Source organism: Poecilia reticulata, chromosome 18, assembly GCF_904066995.2.
Source record: "Poecilia reticulata chromosome 18, P_reticulata-male-v2, whole genome shotgun sequence".
In the NCBI taxonomy this organism is placed as follows: domain Eukaryota; kingdom Metazoa; phylum Chordata; class Actinopteri; order Cyprinodontiformes; family Poeciliidae; genus Poecilia; species Poecilia reticulata.
In genome coordinates this window covers 13811753-13832380 of record NC_088847.1, presented here as the reverse complement: position 1 = coordinate 13832380, position 20628 = coordinate 13811753, and the positions used below count along the sequence as shown (strand labels likewise).

At 41.9% G+C, this 20628-nt stretch overlaps 2 protein-coding genes across 3 annotated transcripts in view; one reads left to right on the top strand and one right to left on the bottom strand.

Annotated features, from left to right (window-relative positions):
- The window catches only part of polr2a (RNA polymerase II subunit A), a 24845-nt gene extending 8848 nt beyond the window's left edge, over nt 1–15997 (bottom strand). The window contains exons 1-10 of one of the 2 annotated variants that reach the window (XM_081599345.1): nt 15225–15997; nt 3414–3546; nt 3172–3308; nt 2495–2668; nt 2128–2409; nt 1875–2036; nt 1549–1769; nt 1332–1464; nt 611–735; nt 50–260 (exon numbers count right to left, since the gene is read on the bottom strand). In XM_081599345.1, coding sequence (XP_081455471.1) covers nt 50–260; nt 611–735; nt 1332–1464; nt 1549–1769; nt 1875–2036; nt 2128–2409; nt 2495–2668; nt 3172–3308; nt 3414–3540 — 1572 coding nt within the window. In that variant the 5' untranslated portion in view covers nt 3541–3546; nt 15225–15997. Of the gene's footprint in view, nt 1–49; nt 261–610; nt 736–1331; nt 1465–1548; nt 1770–1874; nt 2037–2127; nt 2410–2494; nt 2669–3171; nt 3309–3413; nt 3547–4224; nt 4570–15224 lie in introns of those variants that run through there. The other variant, XM_008435419.3, reaches the window with a different exon arrangement.
- zbtb4 (zinc finger and BTB domain containing 4) overlaps nt 14001–20628 on the top strand; it is a 27949-nt gene continuing 21321 nt past the window's right edge. Inside the window, exon 1 of the mRNA XM_017310515.2 lies at nt 14001–14023. The gene's annotated coding sequence lies outside the window, so the exon portion shown is untranslated. The remainder of the gene's footprint in view (nt 14024–20628) is intronic.

The window sequence follows — 20628 nt, the reverse complement described above, 5'->3', positions numbered from 1 at the left end:
GCGACCTCAACCCTGCGTCTGTTTGGCGGTCCAGCAGCAATCCACTCACCCTCTCCAAGAACACGTCTCTTTTAGTGAACTTGCGGACGGCTGTGAGGGTGTCCTGCACGATACCCATGACGGGCCGGTTGGACTGGGGCGTGACGATCATCCGCGGCACCATGGCCAGCTCCTGAATCTCCGCCCTCGTCTCCAGCGACTGGGGCAGGTGGAGGTTCATCTCGTCCCCGTCGAAGTCGGCATTGTAAGGGGTGGTGACGCTGCAGAAGTGGGAAAAAAAAAACAGACGTCAGCGAAAGCAAAAGACGATGCAGGAATCGCTAAGCTGCGCCACGGGAAACCAAAAACTTTGATAGTCAATTCCTACAACAAAAAAATATTTATCATCATAAATAATATTTATCCAATCTCAACATCGGAGTTGCCTGCAAAGTTGGACTAACATCTGTTGCCAGCGCCATCGGTTGCAGCAATGCTTTACAGAAACACTTTTTTGATTCACTCCTTTGTTTATGTGCAAATGCAGAATCGTAAGTGACTCAAGATGATTTCAGGGACAACAGAAATCCTGACCGGGATATCGCTGTTCAGGTTTTATCTTCGTCTGTACCTGAGGTTAAGTCGGAATGTCGACCAGGGCAGGATCCGAACTCTGTGCCCCATCATGGACATTTTATGCAGCGTGGGCTGTCGGTTGAAGATGATGATGTCACCGTCGCACATGTGCCTTTCCACCTAAAATGATCAAGACAAATTACAGTTAGAATATGAGTTACATGTTGCTTGCAGACAGATATGCACGGAGAAATGCGACCACAGTGAGCAGATTTTACGATCGATCTGCTCTGATTGGGTGTCGTCCAAGTTGGAAATCTAAAAATCTAATCTGTTTTGATCAGTCAGCGTGGCTACAGCGCTGTAAAAAAAGACTCCACACAGGAACTTGTTACCGAGGAAAGAAAACTTAAAGGGAACTATTTTCAGAAGCACAAAAAGGTTTTCTACGACAAGTTAACAATTTGAAAGAAATTTTTAAGTCTTTTCACATCTCTACAGGGCGATAAGAAAAAAAAAATCACCCAGACTTTAAAAAAAACAAAAAACAAAAAGATTTTAATTGATGTTTTTTCCTCATTTTTTTTTCCTTAAAAAGACATTACAAATGTTTTTATCAAGTGGCCGTCATTTAAATCCTCCATTCTGTTAGTTCATCTGAGTTCAAAGTAAAAAAAAAAAGTCTGTAAAACACGCTTGTCAGACAAGATGGTGGGCTTTGGGTGGGCTGACATCTCTATATGTGAGCACACATAAGAACATTGTGTTGGTCTTGCCTTGTAGCCAATTTGCAGATGAAGGTCACTTGGTTTAGGGTGGAATCGCAGGTCGATTCTGTCTCCGTTGTCTCGGATAATGTACTTTGCTCCAGGGTACTGGCTGTTGCCTCGCCGGACCAACTCTTGCAATCTAATGAAAGCGATCGGAGCAAAATTAGCTGGAGTTACCCGCAAAGTTGACAACGATTCAAACCCGGGAGCCTCTCGGCCGTACCTGTCGATATTAAAGGGTGTGACGATCTCGGGGAACGTCATGTTGGCCGCGATGGAACGTGGCACGCCCACTTGGTCGATCTGCAGGTTGGGATCAGGGGTGATGACGGTTCGGGCCGAGAAGTCCACGCGTTTGCCCATCAGGTTACCCCGCACTCGCCCCTCTTTTCCCTTTAGACGCTGCTTTATGGATTTGAGAGGGCGGCCAGACTTTTGCATCGCCTGAAAAAACAGAAAAGGTCTTTTTTTCTTAGCAAAGCAGCAAAAACATGACGATTGACTTCATACTAGCTGCTAAAATCCAGCTGGATGCGAATGTATACGAACCCTCGGCAGGCCTGGCAATTCGTTGTCGACCATCGTGGCCACGTGAAACTGAAGGAGCTTCACATCCTCTGCGATAACGTGAGCAGCTGCGCCGCTTTGCTCGTTTCTTCTCAGCTGGTTGTTGATCTTCACGATGTCCGCCAGCTTGTGGGTCAAATCGTCCTTTGAAACAGATTTTTTTTTTTTATTATTTGTTAGACAATTTTAGCAAGGCGTGGCATCGTAGAAACACGGAAGAATGATTTTAGTTCACCTGGTTGCGAGCTGAGCCCTGCATGACCACGGCGGGCCTCACGGCCAGCGGAGGCACCGGCAGCACGGTCACAATCATCCACTCTGGACGGGCGAACTTGGGGTCCATGCCCAAGATGATGTCTTCTTCGTCCGAGATGCGCTTGAAGATCTCGTGGACGCGTTCGGGACTCAGCAGGATTTTCTTCTCCTGGGAATCCTCGTTGACGTGCTTCCACTCGGCGTACAGCTCCAAGCCCGAGCGTCGGATGCGCGGCTGGTAGCGCCCGCAGCCGCCGTGACCCTGAGAGGAGATCCAACGGGTGAGTGGCAGGAAAACCGAGCTCAGAACGGCTGGGAAAGGTAAACAAGGACTCGGTATCGAATACCTTCTCCTTGGTAATGTCCTCCTCCGTCTCCTGTGGCTCCATTCCAAATTTGTTGTCCATCTCTTCCCCTCCCTCGCATATGTTTTTGCCTTTGCACAGCTCGTAGACGTGGGTTAGACGCTTCCTGGGCTGGCCCTTGGATTTCACAAGGATTTCTTTGATCTTCGGATTGTTCTAGGAAGAAAAGCAAAAGCAAAACTCAAAGCGACAAAATGTAACGTAGGAAATGTAGAAGAACAGGATTATAGTAGGGTGATAAAAAAAAAAAACAACACTAAATTTATGAGAACTTTTAATGAGTTGTTTTATGAGCTATAAAACTCAAATGAAAAAGTGGTTAGTGTTAACCTGCCATTCCCACGTGTGGCGAATCAGATAGTCTTTGAGAAACACTGCTAAATTTATTCATTTATTTTGTAAAAGTGTTAAAATAATATAGTAGAGCAGCAAAAAAAATTGATATAAGGATACTATTGTAGACCGTGTTACTCATAAAATGCAGTGTTAATTTAAAATTTTTATATTTAATATTTAATAAAAGACATTTGCTCTTTACTGGATGTTATGAGCAAAAAGTATTTACTCTAGAAATTAGATTTGAACCACTGAACATTATGTTTAAATGCAAAATATTGGCTTATAATCAGTATTTACAGTAATAAAATGTAAGTACTTACGGAATCCACCAAAAGTTTTGAGCAAAAGAAGCAGACGCATCGAAGAATCTTCATTATTTTTGATATGAAGCCGACGTGGAAAACCGGCTTCGCCAGCTCTATGTGTCCGAAGTGGCCCGGACATTCAGTCATGTTGCCTGAAAGAACAAATGTATTGTAAGTGAGAGGTTCACAACCTCAGTTTGGGACAGAGACGTCTGGTTATGTTTATTGGATGAAATTCAGACATGTCAACACTTTACCTGCACATGTCTGACATCTCCCACTGCGTTCTATGACCCCTTGTCTTGGATCCATAAGGCCACCAAGCTTAGGACGTCCGCCTTCTGTGGTTTCAGGGTATTTGATACCCCCTTCGGTAACAGACATCCGTTTCTAAAGAGGACAACACATGGTAAAGTCAGAATAACCGCAATCATGTTTTCATAAATACCAAAATACAGAAGCATTTCAAATTATCTGTCACTATGTAAAAGTTACTTTATATAGTAACTTTGATATCAACTTCTTCAGATTTAATTTCCAAAACGGAAAATGTAAACACTGCATAGAAAGTAGAAGAATAATTGAACACAACTTTCTTCCACATAAAAACACACTACAGCATATAAAAATGACAACAAAATACATAAAATCTGTGTTTCATAAGCTTTTTTAAATTATTATTTATGCCAGATAACAGATCATAAAGTACACGGTTAAGTAGTACAACAAAATTTAAAAGCTACATATCGAGTCACAAAAATTATTTACGATGGCCCTACAGACAACATCGAACGTTTTAAAAGGGGGTTTAATTCATGGGTCATTTCAAAGTGTTGTGCTTTAAGTTTTTTGTTAAGTTCCTGCAACATGCTAGTTAGCTCAAGCTCCAGCCTAACACAGTTAGCTAGGCTAGGCTAACAGCAAGACTTTCCAGTTGCAAACAGAACCATGTCTTTGACGAAAGTGTTAACTACTTCGTTAACCGATAAAACTGCATAATTTAATGTGTCAACTATTAAATAGTTCATTAATAGGAAAATAAATCCCACCCCAAAACAGAAAACCTACAAGTTCATCTGGGCTGATGACGCCGAACTGAACTCTCTTGATCGTGCGCAATGGGCATGCGCTGTCACCGGAGGGCGGTCCGTGCATCCTGTCTATTCAAAGAGACGCGTCCTTCCTCGGCACGCCGCTTTGTGAGCAGGAACAGCCTGTAAATTGTCACCTCGACTCCGGCCAGGCCGCCAACGGTGACCGGAAAGTCTCCGAAGGCAATATTCCAGGTGCCTTTGTTGTCGGCTGCCTTTGGAGCTGAGTAATTTACGTTCAGTTCCTGCCTACACAGACCAACTACTGCTCCCTCCCCTTTTCCGATCTACTAACTTGAGCGCTCTAAGCGCTTCTGAACGTTGAGCAGCCCAACGCTTGCTTATATAGACGGAGAGCATACTACGGGGTTCCCCACTCAAAAGCACAAGGACTGTTTGCTGAGAAGGTGGGACAAGCAACTCCGTAGTAACACGCTCATTGGTTTTTGAAAGAAGCTTTATGAATAATTAATAAGATTCCACGCAAAGCCAATCAGAGTATACGTTAGTATCACCAGCAAATCATAGTTGAAGGCGGGTACAAATATTGTGGGAGCTCATTCTTATTGGCTTTCTCGAAAGAGAAAGGGCGGTGCATGTTGTGCTTTGCATAAAATCTATAAATATTTAGTAGGCACTCTCTGGATTGGTTGGTTTTCTTATTAATATTTAGCAATGGAAAAGGGAAACCCAATGACAATGAAGAAATGTATCTATGTGAAATAATTTAATCAAAATCCACCCCCTTTCCGATATTTGCCGAGGATTGCCGAGTGAACTTTCTTCCCTCTGAGCAAAACTAAAAAAAATCTCTGTTCTCTCGTTCGTCTCGCTCTGGATCAGCCTGTGCTCTAAGAAAAGAGGCTCAGAGCTAAAGGCCTAGTAATGTATTTAAGGAAACCAGGGCAGATTGTTAAAAAACATAACAATTTTAATCTTAAAATATTGTACAGCGGACCGTTTTTGGAGTTACTTCCGGTACCTGTTAAGTTTTACTTTTTTCTTTTAGTACTTTTTTGGATCTTTGGGACTTAATCGCAAGCATCGGACTTGACTACGACGGATAGCCGTGCGGAGGTGGGGGAATTTCGGCGTGACGCTTAGGAAACCCTGGGAGAAGCCTGAACTGTTCATTTAAGGCTTATTTTTTGACATAACTGGATTATTTTGACAAATTGGTGTTATGAATTTGATCTATTTCAGATCTTATTAATGGCTTATTGATGGGTTTCTTATATTTTTACATAAATGGACCACATTCTTTTAGGCCACGGCTCAAGGTACATCAGAAAAGCAATGGTTTTTGGCGCTTGTGCTACTTAAAATGACGGGTCGTGTCATCGCATAACAATTGAAATTGCCCAAAAATGATATGTATATGACTCAACTACACCTCCGAAGGTAATACATATATAGGCTATATTTATATTAGAATGTCTTTTTTTGTATTAACAAAACTACCTCCGAATAGCTCAAACTACTCTAATCAAAACTTTCTAACATATTTATTAAATGTATTCGTCCCATTTGATACTATTATAAAAGGTATATTATCTCACTACTTGTGTTGATGTGTGAGGCTTACTGTAATTTTGTCAGGTAGACTCGACGGTTTAGTTTCGTGTTAAACGTCGCGTTAACGTTTTATTTTTAACCGTACAAGCAGCTTCTTTTACTACTCATTGAGACATTATTAGACGTGTGCTTGATGAAAAAACGTAGATATTGTTCACTAACGTTCAGTGTAAGGACCGTTAATACAACAGTTAGCAGCCTTCTCTCTTAGCACCCAACATGGCGATGATCAGCTATACGCTTCTTGTTGTTAGCGAGGAAAGATGGAGTCTGGAATATTCTCTCTGACTTGAAGGACGCAGACAGGCACCTACTGGTTAAATATACAGTCGAGCTCCGTGGCTGATTAATAAAGGGTATTAAGATAGGTAAACAGCCATTAAAATGTCAGAATGGGATGTTATTAAAAGCCCGAAGCTAGCTTGTCAGAATATTAGAGCAGTGGAGTCTATGTAGAAGCCACTTGAAGCCATTTTGTTAGCTTACTACCTGTTTCTGAGAAATATATAGTCACCGTTTTTGCGTAATACTCTGTTATAACAAGCTAGACACGACGAAAAATAATTATATTTGGTTGTTATTATGTTGGAGTGTCACATAAATAATAATAATAAAACTATTGATTAAAACACAATAAATAATCACAAAGTAAAAAGGACAAAGATGCGTTCGGCAGGGAGGGAAACTGTGATTGTTGGTGTTCAGGTAAGATCATTTGACAACAAATCGTTTTTAATGTAAGCATATAGATAAGTCGGAATATGTGTTAGTTTGTGCCCTAATTGGAGGCAAAAGCTAAAGTGTGCCTTAATCTTCTTACTGGTGTAATTGCATAATGTCAGTCTGATTAAATATTTACCAAATGTGCCTAAACAGTAATAATCCCCAACAAACGTGTCTTGTCACACTGTATTACTTGCTGGTTAAAATAAAAGACTGTGAACCTACATAATGGACTATGTGTGGATAATTTCATGTTAATTTTACATTTATGTTAACTTCCAGAATAAGATAGCACATTTCTTAGGCTTATAATAGTTAAAATTATTGTTTGCTGGGGGTTTTTTTTATACCTTTTTTAAGCAGGTCTTGATGGAAAAACATCACTGAGGCGAAGATGACATAAAAATCACACCTACAGTATCCATATGTATTCATACATTTTCAGTGTTCGCTTATTCTAACAAACAGAAATGCTCTGCATATCCTCTAGGTCAGGAATGGAAAGATAAATCTGACAGTAAATCACTTTGTTCACCATGTGCCATGCTATACCATGAGTATACAAAGGATTCCTTATTGGCTCCCCCCTCTGGCCGCCACAGCCAAGATATTTCACAACCATATTATAAAAATGTGAACATGCGAGGCTTTTAATCGAGCTCCCCCTGCTGGTACAGAAAGACCCTGTAATGGTGTCAGGTTTTCTCTTTGAGTCATCAATGCAGGTGAAGCCAAAAGTAGTAAAATATGATTGTAAAACAACCTCTCCTATGGTCAATAATCCATAAACAGATACTTACCAGCACTGATAGTGTGGTTATAGAAAATATTTAATGACATTCAGGGATGTTTTTTGGACAAAATTAATCTTCCGGTGGAAACAATTGCTGTCATCTAAACAACTAGTTCAAGAGGTGACTAATTTCTAGTTGGTTAAACCTATGTTGTGCTCAAAGCCTCTGCAAATAATTAATTATTTAAATTGTTCGAGTATGTCCTTTTGCTCACAACAAACACTGAAATGTTAGAACAGTGGTTATAAGGGAAGCAATTACTTCAATTAGAGTCATTTTAACTTACAGACAAATGTTTTTAATTGTGGAGGCAATGATAATTATTTTCTTCCAGTTAAAAGTCTATACCATCAGAATCAAGGCAAATACTTGTATCTGATTTTAATCTTTTTAAAGTTGTCTTGTCCTTCTTTTGAAAAGTATTATTAAGCAAATTTTCTGCTTTTAAATAGTTTTGTAAAAACACCTTTTACATTAAAAGAATAATTCAATTCACTAGCGTGGATAAATATGCAAAAAAAGAAAAATGAAGTAAGAAAATTATTTCTAACATTCATTGTTATATCCCACTTAAGTTTACCAAAATAAAAAAATATATTAATTTTTTCAAGCCTTTTTATGTTTATTTATATTTTAGTTAGATTCTTTATCCTTAATATGCCACATTATATACTAGATTTAACAATTTAACCTAAAGTTTCTGAAAATGTACAGATGGAAACTAAATTTATTTGAGCCAAAATAATTGTTTCAGATTTTCATACAGCTAATAAAACACCTTTTAGTACACCTCTAAATTGAAAACCACATTAATGCTGCATTATTTCCTGATTTGTAAAACCTCGTGATAATAAAAACCAACTGGTGTGTTGGTATTTTGCAGACAAGGTTACCTTTTCATCTAAAAAAAATAAATAATAATGTATTTCTTAAGCATTAAAAGTCTTAATTATGTGCAGATTTTGTCAACTGTGTCTGTTATTATTTGCTTTAATATCTCACTCCTTGCCTCTTCCATTGTGTGTTGTTTTTTTTTACACAACCAAGTTGAAAGAAAAGCATTTTCATGTTATTCTTTCATGTTTTCAATAAAACGGGTGTTTTATTAGCAGACAAATCTGCAGTCATACAGTTCACTGCTGTAAGAAGGTGTCAAAGTCACCTGGTTGTAAAATCACTCAAGTCGCAAATTTGCAGTGCTTATTTTAAATAAAACTGATTGAATCCGGTTATTTTTATAATTAATAGGTCTAATAGTGAAACAACAAAGTTATGGATTAAGATAAAACATTTTTGAAAACATGTTATCTATTGAAAGTTGCAGACACCCTAATAAAATGTCCTTAGAAAAATCAAGAAATTTCAGCCTGGAAATGCAAATGAATCTTGAAAACATAAATGATCAAATAAAAAAATCTTATGCTGACTATAATGGCTTCCCCTTTCAATAGAGGCATGTTATCTGTACTGGAGTTAAATAAATGCATCTCACTGCCTCCAAGATGAACGAATTAGATGTTTCTGCTTCAGTCTGTTTCAGAGCAGGCCTCCTCTGAAGGCTGCTGGTTCACTTATCTAGGGGGAGCTGTTGTCTGGTACTGACGGGCAGTGACTGTGTGTTTTCAGGGTCTGAAGGAGGGGCCACGTCAGGCAGGAGAGGCAGTCAGACGCAGAGCGTGGTAGAAGAAGCAGAATGAGACAATATCTGATTTACTCTGAATGAAAAGACCAGAACGGCAACCGAGATCTGCTAGCTTTAGAGAAATAAAAAGCTCAAACTGGTTGTTTTTTTTTTTGTTTCTTTGTTTTTTAAATGAGTGGATGTCACTTTCTCCAGAAGCATTAAAACAGGTCTGTGCTTCTCAGATTGCGTAGTGTTTTTGTTTTGCAGTTCTTCTTCTGAAACCCGTCCGCACGCTGAAAGAGGAACTTGTTTGTTTGACTTAAGCGCCTGGCTGCTGTTTTGCAATATGAAAGCGTGACGCGACGCTGGAGGCGTGTTCCCTCAGAGCTCACAGGAACAGGCCAGCCCACCGGAGCCCATGAGGGAATGTCCTGTTCCCTGGGTGTTTGTTTTGGCTGATGTCAGCCGCTGCCGAGCGTCTTCTTCTTCTTCCTTTCATCCTTCCCCCGTCAATGTCCAAACGGCCCTTCGAAGCCCTCCTTGTTCTCAGGACCCCCTTTCCTTTCCGTTTTCCCGCTGGCTCGTTTGCAGGAATCAGGAGACAACAGGGCAAACGTTGAGCCGCCTTGTGCTACGGCGGAGGATTCGCCATGAGTTTCTATCTTTTTAGAGTCCCTTCAATCATTTCCTGGAACTATCTGGGTGCTAAATTAATTTCTCCTGATCCCAAACTCACCCTGCAATCAGCTTAGTGCTAATCTCGGGCTCTTACAGTGCAGCCAACTCTTGTCTGGGCAACACTGCTGCACTGAGCTCTCCTCTGTTCTCATTTTACAAGGCTTTGACCCTTGGCACCGTCTGTCCTGCTCCCACTCTGTCATTCTTTTCTCATTCAAGCAGTAGGAAAGCTTCTTTTTTTTACGCTTGTCCCAGTGAATCGTCTTGCTTTATCTTCTTTTTTTGTTTGAACCTTGTGTGTTGTGTGTTTTTTTTTCCTTATTCAGGAATTCCTCACTGCTTTCAGAACTCCAACCATCTGTGTACTCTCTCGGATTCTCCTTCTACGCTTTAATCTTCCCCTTCTTGTTGTTTTGCCTATCGGTAAAGCTCAGAAATCTCGTCTCTGGTGTCCTTTTTTTTTTCTTCTTCTTCTGTTTTTACTTTCTCTGCTGATTTCCTTGGCACAATGCCTGTTACATTTGCTTCGCTTTGTTTGTTCTTCTAGCTTTCAGTCCCCCCCACCCCCCACCCCCCCACACACCCTTTTTCTTTTGAAGTCAGTCACCAATTTGTGATCTTGTGTTTGATTTTGGAGTCACAGTCCCTTTGTGTCGCTCTGCTTCCTGCGAGCTTCGCTCAGATTACCCTTCCTTCCAGAGGGCTGTCACTGAAGTGCTATTTAAAGAGGCGTGCAGAAGAGCAAGGCTTGTTTACAGCGCCTTCAAACTACAGGCTGTCTAGAAACAGGAAGTACCATCACCTCAAAGGACAGCAGCCAACACGCAGCCACTTCCTCCTCCTCCTCCTCCTTGTGACTGAGCAGTGGCTCCAGTAAAAACAACCCTGGAGCTTATCAGAGAATTATTCGCCCCTCCCCGCCGCCCCTCCTGAATGGTGCACACACACAGCAGGCTTTTCAGCCCTCCACCATGTCCTATGTGGCTTTCTCCTTTTCTCCCATGCCCACAGACCTCCTCTCTTTCCAACTGTCACCTCTTTGCCAGGACAGCATGCCTGAGTAGCTGCCTGGAGATGAAGGAGCTAATTAATTTGATTTAGCCATACCCTCTCTCTTTCTCTCTGCCTCTCTCTCTCTCTCTCTCTCTCTCTCTCTCTCTCTCTCTCTCTCTCTCTCTCTCGCTCTCTGTCAGTGGAAAAACCAGCCGGCCGCCCTCCTCCACACCGTATCAACCAGTCCCCTCCCAGATAATTTTCCACCTATCCTTTCTAGTCTCCTTTGGCAACATCCGCTCTCTAAACCTTCCCGTCCCTATTCCCCTCCGCTTGTTTTCCTTCCTGTTACACAACCACATTTTGCCAGCGGGTTGCTGCCAGCCAGACTGCTTCACTCCCCCACACCCAGGGGCGCAGCTATGTACTATCTCAGGTGTATGCTCACATTATAACACCACGCATACCCCCTGTAGGGATTCAACGTTCGGGTGAATAAATCTCACTTAGTCATGGATTCATAAGAAGAAAAATCTTGTAATACCACATGCTATTATACACTGATAATATCATTTACACATGCACAAACAGCTGTGAAGTACAGAAAATGGCGACAAAAATATATATATTATTTTTGCCCATTGCTTTGGCGCCCCCTCTGGCGGCGCCCGTATGACGCCCGCACCCGTCTAAATCCTGCTTTTCATACATTTGTGTCTCCATTACCAGGGGTAATGGAGAGGACACGCTCGCAGTAGTTCACCGGCTCAGGCGACCTGAACGCGGGCATGTGAGCCTCCGGTGGATGAAACCTCCCGTGTGTCACTTGATACGTCGACGGATCCGCCTACCGCGTTATAATCAGGCAAGTCTAGAATAGCTGTGTAACGGTCTAACAGCACTTATCAGGTGACTGGATGAAACCCTTTCCGTGCCTCCAGCAGGCCTTTCTGATCCACTCGGACCGGTTTTAAGCGTAAATGTTTCCGTCCTTCACTGTTTCTCTACAGGGTTCAACCAGCTAAACCCCTAGCATTTTTTTTTGTGAGGCTTGTGATTCTCTGACGCCTTAAAAACTTAAAACACCCTCTGTTAATTATCTCAAGATAATTTATGCTTTCATACTCCATTTTATTGCTCTTTAACCCAAAGATGGAACATTGTTGCTATCTTAAGGAATATAACCATAAAACAGAGGCTGTTTGTATATCTATAAAAGGTAAAATGTGATCTCATGCAGTAGTTTAGGAAATGAATGATGAGATAATTATTGAAGTAAACCTTGTGAACTAATGAAAATAACTCACAAATGTTTGAAAATTGCAACTTTTGAGAGGAAAAACATCCCGATAAACATCTTCAACAAAATCTCAGATGCTGCTATAATTGGTACACCTAATAAAAATCAATGTAATAAATGTAACATGAAGCATTTTTGTATTTTATGCTTTTTTTTTTAAATTTCAGAACATTTAACCACTAACCCACAAGTTTTTCTTTCTCCGTGGTACAAACATAGGAAGACACAGAGGGCTGTTGCTCTCAGCCACATGCCACAGGCTGGATGAGGGCCCAGTTTTATATTAATTATGCCGCCGTGCGGTGTGAGGAGGATGGGTGGCGAATGAAACATCAGAAAAACACACTGCTGGAAACTCGCAAACGTACACTTTTGAAGTTTTCCCAGCTCTTCTGGGCTTCAAACATGTCAAAAGTGTGCAGGAAATCACAAGCTCTTTGAAGCGGCGGGGCATTTTAAATAAAAAATGGACGAACTCTGGCAGAAAACTGAAAACGAGTTGTCATCAGTCTCTCAGCAGAATAATCTACTGCCAAATCAACTCTGCCGACTCCAGTCCCAGAGAGCTGCAGCCCTGCAACTTTGAGACCCGTCCCCCCCGCTCCAACACGGCTGAATCAATAATTTGAATTACCTCTTCAAGTTTGGCAAAGGCCTGGTAATGGGCCATATATTTGATATAAATGTGTTGGAGTAAGGATGCATCAGAAAGCTGCAGGACAGCAGATCTGGAGACCTCTGATATAGAGAGACGGTGCAAAAAAAAAAAAAGGTCAAAGGTCACGCTTTCTGTTTACTCCAGCTTTGTGAATTGTCAGAGTTGAAAACCACCTAGCGTCGTTCTGGCAAAATGACATTAAACTAAGTATTATCAGCAGGGATGCCAGTAATTGTTCTCTGAATTGTGCTCTGCTGGTAATTAAGTCAAAAACAATTGTTTTGTTTTTTTAAAGTGGGATTTTTCCCTTGAGTAAATGTACTGAAGTTAAATGTTGGATTTTGTCTCAGTGTGATAACATACGACTGCAATAAACTTCGAAATAATTCCTATATATCTCTATAAAGAGGTGATACTACATTCAGATGGGAAAAAAAAATATCCTCAAGATGAACCATTAGCGGCTGCACAGTGGCGCAGTTGGTAGAGCTGTTGCCTTGCAGCAAGAAGGTTCTGGGTTCAATTCCCGGCCGGGGGTCTTTCTGCATGGAGTTTGCATGTTCTCCCTGTGCATGCGTGGGTTTTCTCCGGGTACTCTGGTTTCCTCCCACAGTCCAAAAACATGACTGTCAGGTTGATTGGCCTCTCCAAATTGCCCCTAGGTGTGAGTGTGTGTGTGCATGGTTGTGTGTCCTGTGTGTCTCTGTGTTGCCCTGCGACAGACTGGCGACCTGTCCAGGGTGTACCCCGCCTCTCGCCCGAAACGTTAGCTGGAGATGGGCACCAGCACCCCTCCCGACCCCACTGAGGGACAAGGGTGCAAGAAAATGGATGGATGAACCATTAGCGATTTGCTGACCTTTAAGGATGAAATCTTAATGAACGTTAAGTAATTAATCTGCTTCTGCTGCTGCGTTCTGTAACATAAAACGTTGACGTCTCTCCTGAGCTCCAAAAACCAGCCGGTAGCTCATGAGTCCTCATGAGTCCATGAGTTAAGCTCGAGTCCTTCCTGGTGGAGCTGTTGCACAGATTTTCTGGTTATGTTGCTGCCCTGCTTCTGTAAACAGAGAAGTATTAGCAGAAGGCATGCTGCAGCACGCTCGCCTCTCTCCCTCTGTCTGCCGAGGCCCGGGTGCTCAAGACGCCGCCTCTGTGTCTCTAAGACAATGCCGTGGGATTGAACAGCACTTTATCTCAGTTCATGTGAAACCAAAAAGTAAACAAGCCCGGTGCCATTTCTGCAGCGGCAGAAAATAGCCTCGGTTTCATCATTGCTTTTCTTTTTTCTTTTTTTTTTTTTTTTTTCTGTGCTCGTGTTTCTCCTTGCAGAGGCAGAGTTGGCTGCTTCGCAAAGCCGCAGCTTCCTCTTAGAGAAGTGACATCTGAACTCCCCGACTTTGATCTCGGGCTCAGTCAGCTGGAGAGCAGGTTAGTCATCCTTCTGCGACTGGGAATGTTTACTAACATTTTTAACGTGCCTCCGGATTTCTTCGCCATATCCATGAAAGGAGAAGCACAGCCTCCAGCTTCAACCGAATGGTTGAAGTTGGAGGAAATGCACAAATGTGCGGCAAACGCACGCAGTGTTTCCGACTGTGTTGCAGCTGCTGTGAGCACTGCAGCTGTTTCACATTAATTTAAGCGTCAGGTTGAAGGCCTGACATTAAAAAAAACAACAAAAAAAACACATGCAAAACACAGAGTTGTCGATCACACTGCAACAAAAACAGTCAAAATGCAAGTATGACTGTGCATTTTGGGAACCGACTGAGACTGTAGGCCTTAACTTTCTCATTTAAAGCGAGACATCTGACTCATGCAGCTGTTTTACTGGAAGCAGGAAGTCTTAATTTGCAGGTCAGTGGAGGCCATATTTCTGGCCTGAATCATAGCGTTGCTGAATATCAACAACACAGAAATAAAAATCCTTCTTTAGATGCAGCTCCGTCAGATGTAAAACATCCACAGAGATTTTCACTCAGTTTTTAATAACCACAGTTATGTAAATTGCATTATAGCGATGCATGCAAATACGGTGCATGTATCTTTATACTATTAAAAGTGAATCTTGGTTAGGCCTCAAACAGCATGTCAGCCTCTGTATCTGCACATCTCACAATTTCTGCGTGCTTTTTTTTTTTTGTTGTTGTTTTTGCTATCGATATTTTTATTTTTAATATTTTTTATTCATCAAAAGCAATAATTCAAAGTCATTTTGTAAAAAAGAAACGTTCTCTTTTAGCACTTTTAACCACTCATTTTATTCTGTGGCAAGTTTATTTTCCCCCCCTCTCCTACCTCACTCTTTTTTAATAATAAAAAAATATTTTAGCAATTTTATCCATCAAACAGCTGACATAAATACAAGGCAGTGGCAAATTATACCTTCACAGAACGTTTTAGCTGCTTGTAGCATTTCTAAAAGTTTATTTTCTTTTACAGTTAAAGCTTAATCTTTTCCCCTTCTACCTCAATGTTTAGTGGCAGGTGGACATTGTCCTCACCAGCCTTACTTGACACTGATTAGTTGCTTTACACCTTGTAAGTATTATTTAACTTTAAATATTGTATCCAAGTAGCTATTTTCCTGTTGTCTCTTACTGCCTTGTGAGAATAAATGCACCTTTACCTTAGATCTATGAAACACCTTGATGGTTCATCGTCGGTGATTAACCCGGGTCTTAAATCATCACCTAGGCGACCAGTTATCAGTCCCAGGCCTGTCTAAGCACCATCTTCCCTTCTCGATCCACAGCTGTCTTGGGGCTTTTATAGCAGCTTCACTGATGTTTCTGTTGGCTCTAATTTCTACCAACCCTAAACGGACGGTGCTCAGATTGCCCTGAAATAACCCCTGCAGGCCTCCTCAGTTTGCTCACAGCGGGCCTGCCAGCCGCTCTTCCTCTACGTCTCAACTTCAGATATTTGTCCTTCTGACGTTCGTGGGGCTCCCACATCCGATCTTCCCGGGGGGACTGGAAGCTCCAGCAGCATGCTTGCTTCGCGGACTCTGATGTGAAGGCCGAATCTGGCCTGATTGACGTCTTTGCTGTGCGCTCTGGAAACTTTATCTGCCTTCCAAGATCTTCTCTTAACTCTCAGTCATGGGCTGTGGTTAGCAGCTGAAAGGTCGAGGTTTGAACTTCCCCTGCTCTGATGATGCTCTGCCTTACTGGGAACTTGTGTTTCCTCTGCTGGATTCCGGTACAAATGGCATCAGCTGCTGCCTTCTGTGTCACTTCCCCGGGCTTTAAGGCGGCAGCTTTTGCTCTAGTGAGCATCACCCTGGGCCCAGTGGAGACGCTGGTGATTCTGCATCATGCACACCGACTTGATCAGAAACTTGAGTCTTGCTGGCTCTGACTTTCAAAGCTCTGCCCTCTGCCCAAGTTATCCTCCGAATGGTTGCATACCAGTTAATCCAGCCGGCTTGCTAATGTCTGGTCATAACCCTGCTGAGCCGCCCCTTCTTCGTCTCCACCCAGATCTGCGCCTGGACCATTTGATGCTTCCGCGTTCTGGCGACTTTCAGCTCGTCTGCGAGTCCTGGGGAAGGAAACCGCAGTTTCACTCATATTTATTTTTACAGGAATTTCAAACGTTACCGAATTTCTGGGGTTACCAAAATGGTGTCACGGTTTGTTTAGGTATAATTTAAAAAAAAATATTTTCCACTGATTTGATGTTTAGTTAATTAGCTAGTTTTTAGGGACTTTGGTTCTGTATTTATATAAATATATATTTTAAAGGATTTTAAATTTTTTTATAAGGAATAGCAAACATAAATTTGATAATAATAGCCTTAGATTTTAAATTTATTGAACTGTGATTTTTAAAAAAAATCTAATTATAGGACAGTTCCATTAAAAAAATGTCTGAGTACTTTACAAAGTCAACGATTTGCATTCAAAACTTCATTCTTAACCTCCTAATTCCATTTTAGCTAGACGTTACTTATGTAACAATCAGTTACATATAGGTGACACCATCAGAGAGGATTCAAAGTATCTTTAATATTAAAGAGGCATAAATTGATGCATGCTGTCCAGTTTTACTGTCCAGTTTTACAGCTAAATCAACACCATCATCTGTCCCAGTGAACGCAGAACTCAGCCAGAGATGTCGTTCTGAGAAACCATTACAGAAGAGCCTCAGTCTGGTAAAGTTTAAACTCAGAGTCCTGATAGGTTGCAATTTGTCCGGCTGTCGTAATCAAAGTAATTCTACTTGATGAGAAGTTTAGAAAGGTGAGGTAAAACAGAAAAAACAAACCGTCTCTCTAAATGACACGGCTCAGGCTGACGTCCACCTACTGCTGCCATGTGCCCTGCAGGAGAGAGTCACAGTGTGAATCACGCTGGAAAACTGGCATTTCTTTGTGTCTGTCTTTGTATGTAAAATACGTTAAACTGCGTATTGTTGTTTTTATTTAGGACCGTATGAATTCAAGATCATTTAGAGTGTGAAACGAAAGTAAAATAATTAGCTGGAATGTTTGAACGTCCAGTCGTTGTTGATATCCGCTCATCCAGGCTCGTTCTTGGAGATCAAAAATATTTTATTGAACCCAGAGGAATGTTGAATGACAATGTAATTTATATTATCGAACGTTCTCCTGTAGCAGTCAGTGTTACGATGGTGATGAACGCTCCTCTGACTGAAGACTCTCTTGTCTTCTCTGCGATGTTACTCCTGCTTTGCAGAATAACCTCCAAAGGTTCCAGAGAAAATCCGCAGATCAGAACCAGATGTCTGGGGGTGGAAAAAAATAAAATCAGTTTTTTGAGCTTTTATGTAATTTACTTTTTCCTCCTCGTTTCTGAGCTGGTAGATGATGCCAAACAAACAAAAACCCAGTCGGAAAAGTTGTTTTAATGGCACAATGGAGCTGGGATCGTTTGTGTGCCTCTGTGGGAAGTCGTGCTGGTCCGTTAAAACCGACCCGCGACTCATTTAAAGTCAGTTTTTTGTCTCAAAGGAAACCATTTAAATAAGTCTTGATGTGATAATTGCTCAGAATTTGTACCAAGATGGCTTCCTTAGTTGTTACATCTTTGCATATTCAGTCGTCTCGCTTTATAGCGCAGCATGAAAAGCTGCGATCACGTTCGACCGAACAGCCATGAATAGGCATAGATGGACGATGGGGGTGTCTCTGAATACGAAGCTGGCGACCGGCTGCGGCCGCAGAACAATGCTGGGACACATGCATGGACTGAGCGCCTGGCTTGCTCCACCACACACATACACACGCGCACACACACATTGTTTTTGCCAACGGGCAGTTTGCGTCACACACAGAAGGGCTCTCTCCGCTTTGTCTTTTCTTAATTTCACATCCAGTTTTCATGTTCTCTCTCTCTCTCTCTCTCTCTCTCTCTCTCTCTCTCTCTCTCTCTCTCTCTCACACACACACACACGCACCCACACACACACACTCACACACACACACACACACACACCCTGGAAATGCTTTGAAGACGTGCAGCAGCACACGAGAGAGGATAGAAGTAGCATGGGGGATTGGCGAGGGGGGAGCCGAGGAGAGGAAAAAAAGTTTGTTCAACTCTGTGAGCCAGAGAGGTCACAGGAGCAACCACCAGCCTCAGAGCGGTCTCCATGGAGACGAGTGTGGCAGCGTACAATGAGGCTGAGATAGAGTGATGAAAGAGAGGGAGAGAGGGAAAGGCCATGGAGGGGAGGGAGGGGGAGGTTGTTGGCGTCAAGGTTCACTTGGTGTGTACTTGTGTGAGAGTTGCTGCTGGAGGGAAGGGGTGTGTTTGTGTGTGTGGTGTGTGTGTGCGCGTGTGTGTGTGGACCGGGCAGTTTCCACTCAGAGGGACAGTGGGACGTGTGATGGTGGCGAAGCCAAGCAGGACTCCAACTTTCTTCCACACCAACGGGAACTTTTCTGCTTTCTTGTTGCAACGGAGACTAAATCTAGTTCTGCAAAGCAACCCATGGAGGAAAACGATACACTTAAAATTTAAAGGGATGCGAAATTCACTTTTTGCACATTTTTGTATTTTTAAAAGTAGCAAAAGCACTTAAAAAAATAAAATAAAATGAAATGAAATAAATCACCCATCCAGACACCAGTATGTTTCTTGGTCTCTGGAAAATGAGCTGTTTGAAAAACCTCAGCTAGCACAGCCCATTACCTAGCAACCCCAGCAAATCCCAGCCCGTTACCTAGCAACCGCAGCATATCCCAGCCAGTCACAGGATTTCCCCCAGTGTATTATAAACCTGGCGGGCCACCAGGCTGAGCATTACTTATTTATTTAAGTCTTTTTAAAATGTTTGCATTTTTAAGACATCAAAGTTGATGTTCAGGTCTTAATCTTCCAATCTTTTAATAACACATAATTATCAAGTGATATTTTCAACTCAAAAACATAAGTTGAAGCACCCAACCACCAGGCTTAGCAAGTTTTCTGGGGGAAACCATGCCGTCACTTACCAACCCAACCGGAGGTCCAGATCGCTTTATTTGGTGAGCTGGTTTTGCCGCAGTATGTACTGCACAATGGCTGCTGGAAAAAAACAAGCGTTTTGATGTCTATTTACCTTTCAGAAATCCCTTGCTGTTTTCTTGTCGGTTGTGCAGGAGGCTCCACGTCTGCTTTTCAAAGATGTACTGTTGTATAATTGGGAATTTGTTTGTGTGCTATTTTCTCGTGGGAGTGTAAACATTGGGCTGGGGGAGGGTGGCGTGGCCAAGTGACAGAAACCCTAAAACGTCTCATTCTGAAATGAGCTCAAAATAGGCAGAACTGTGCAAACTAATCTCTCATTTTCTGACAATGAATTAGTGCTAAAAAATATTATGAACATGTTTGTGTAGATCTATCCTAACCCATTCAAGGAAGCATAATAGGTCGCCTTTTAACCAAACACAACACCAGTTGTTGCTCGAAGGCAACGCGCCTCGATTTTCACAGATGAATCAGAACTGATACCTGGTTTACAAGCCCGGATGGTGTTCGAGTGGCGGTGCCACAAAACATAATGGTATCTTGTTCCCAGTAGTTCCAGTCTAGCCCCAGGTAGCTCTAAAAGCAGTTAATTGGCCAGCTTTGTCTCTGGCAACACTTGAACCCTTTTAGCCGAGGGCATGGACTGTCAATGAGCGGCCCAGTTTCTGTTCATGCCAGTCCAACTTTTCCCCTCTGTCTCTTTTTAACAGGCATTCCTCTGATTTTACACTTGAAAACCGGCTGCCCCGGACACTGCTGCTCACGCTTTGATAGAGACGTAAAATATGTTGTGGGATGGGGCGGGGTGCTTTGAAAGCCTTAGAAAACAAAGTTCAGCTCACTGCTTTGACGTACGCCAGCGAAATGGGACGTGTTTTGAGCCCGGAGTCTGTTTGACCCATTGTTGCAAGCTGAGCCAATTTCTCCCCTGATGGATTGAAACCAACCAAACATACAAACGTGGCAGATGAGGTGAGGAATTACCCGATGAACTCCTTTTTACATTAGGTCACATGTAAACCAAACCAAACCAAACCAACTTTATTTAAAAAGCACCTTAAAACAACCACAGCTGATACAAAGTGCTGTACATTTAAACACAACATAATAATAATTTTAAAAAAAACTTAGTTTTAAAACATACAACTTAAAACTAGATCCTGCTGGTGTTGAAAGCCAAGTAAAACAGATGGGTTTTAAGATTAGCTTTAAACCAAAAACTTCAATGTATTTTGTTTGGATTTCCTGTGATAAAGTGTATAGTTTCACTTCCTTGTAAAAGAAAATGACTTTTTACGAGTCAGAATCTCAAAAAGTGTTGTGCATTTATATTCTGTTCCCTTTACTATATATGTATCTGTGAGGGTATGTAGTATATCTGAAAATAAAAGAGTACAACCCAACTATAAAAATATTTATACACATTTACATGACCACCACCAATAATCAAAGAAGCAGCCCAGTGGCCCAGTCAATCACAGAGTTATTGGTACTTTTGTCAATGCGTTCAGGTGCTAGGTGCTGCTGTAAGTTGAAATAAATTCATTCAAATGT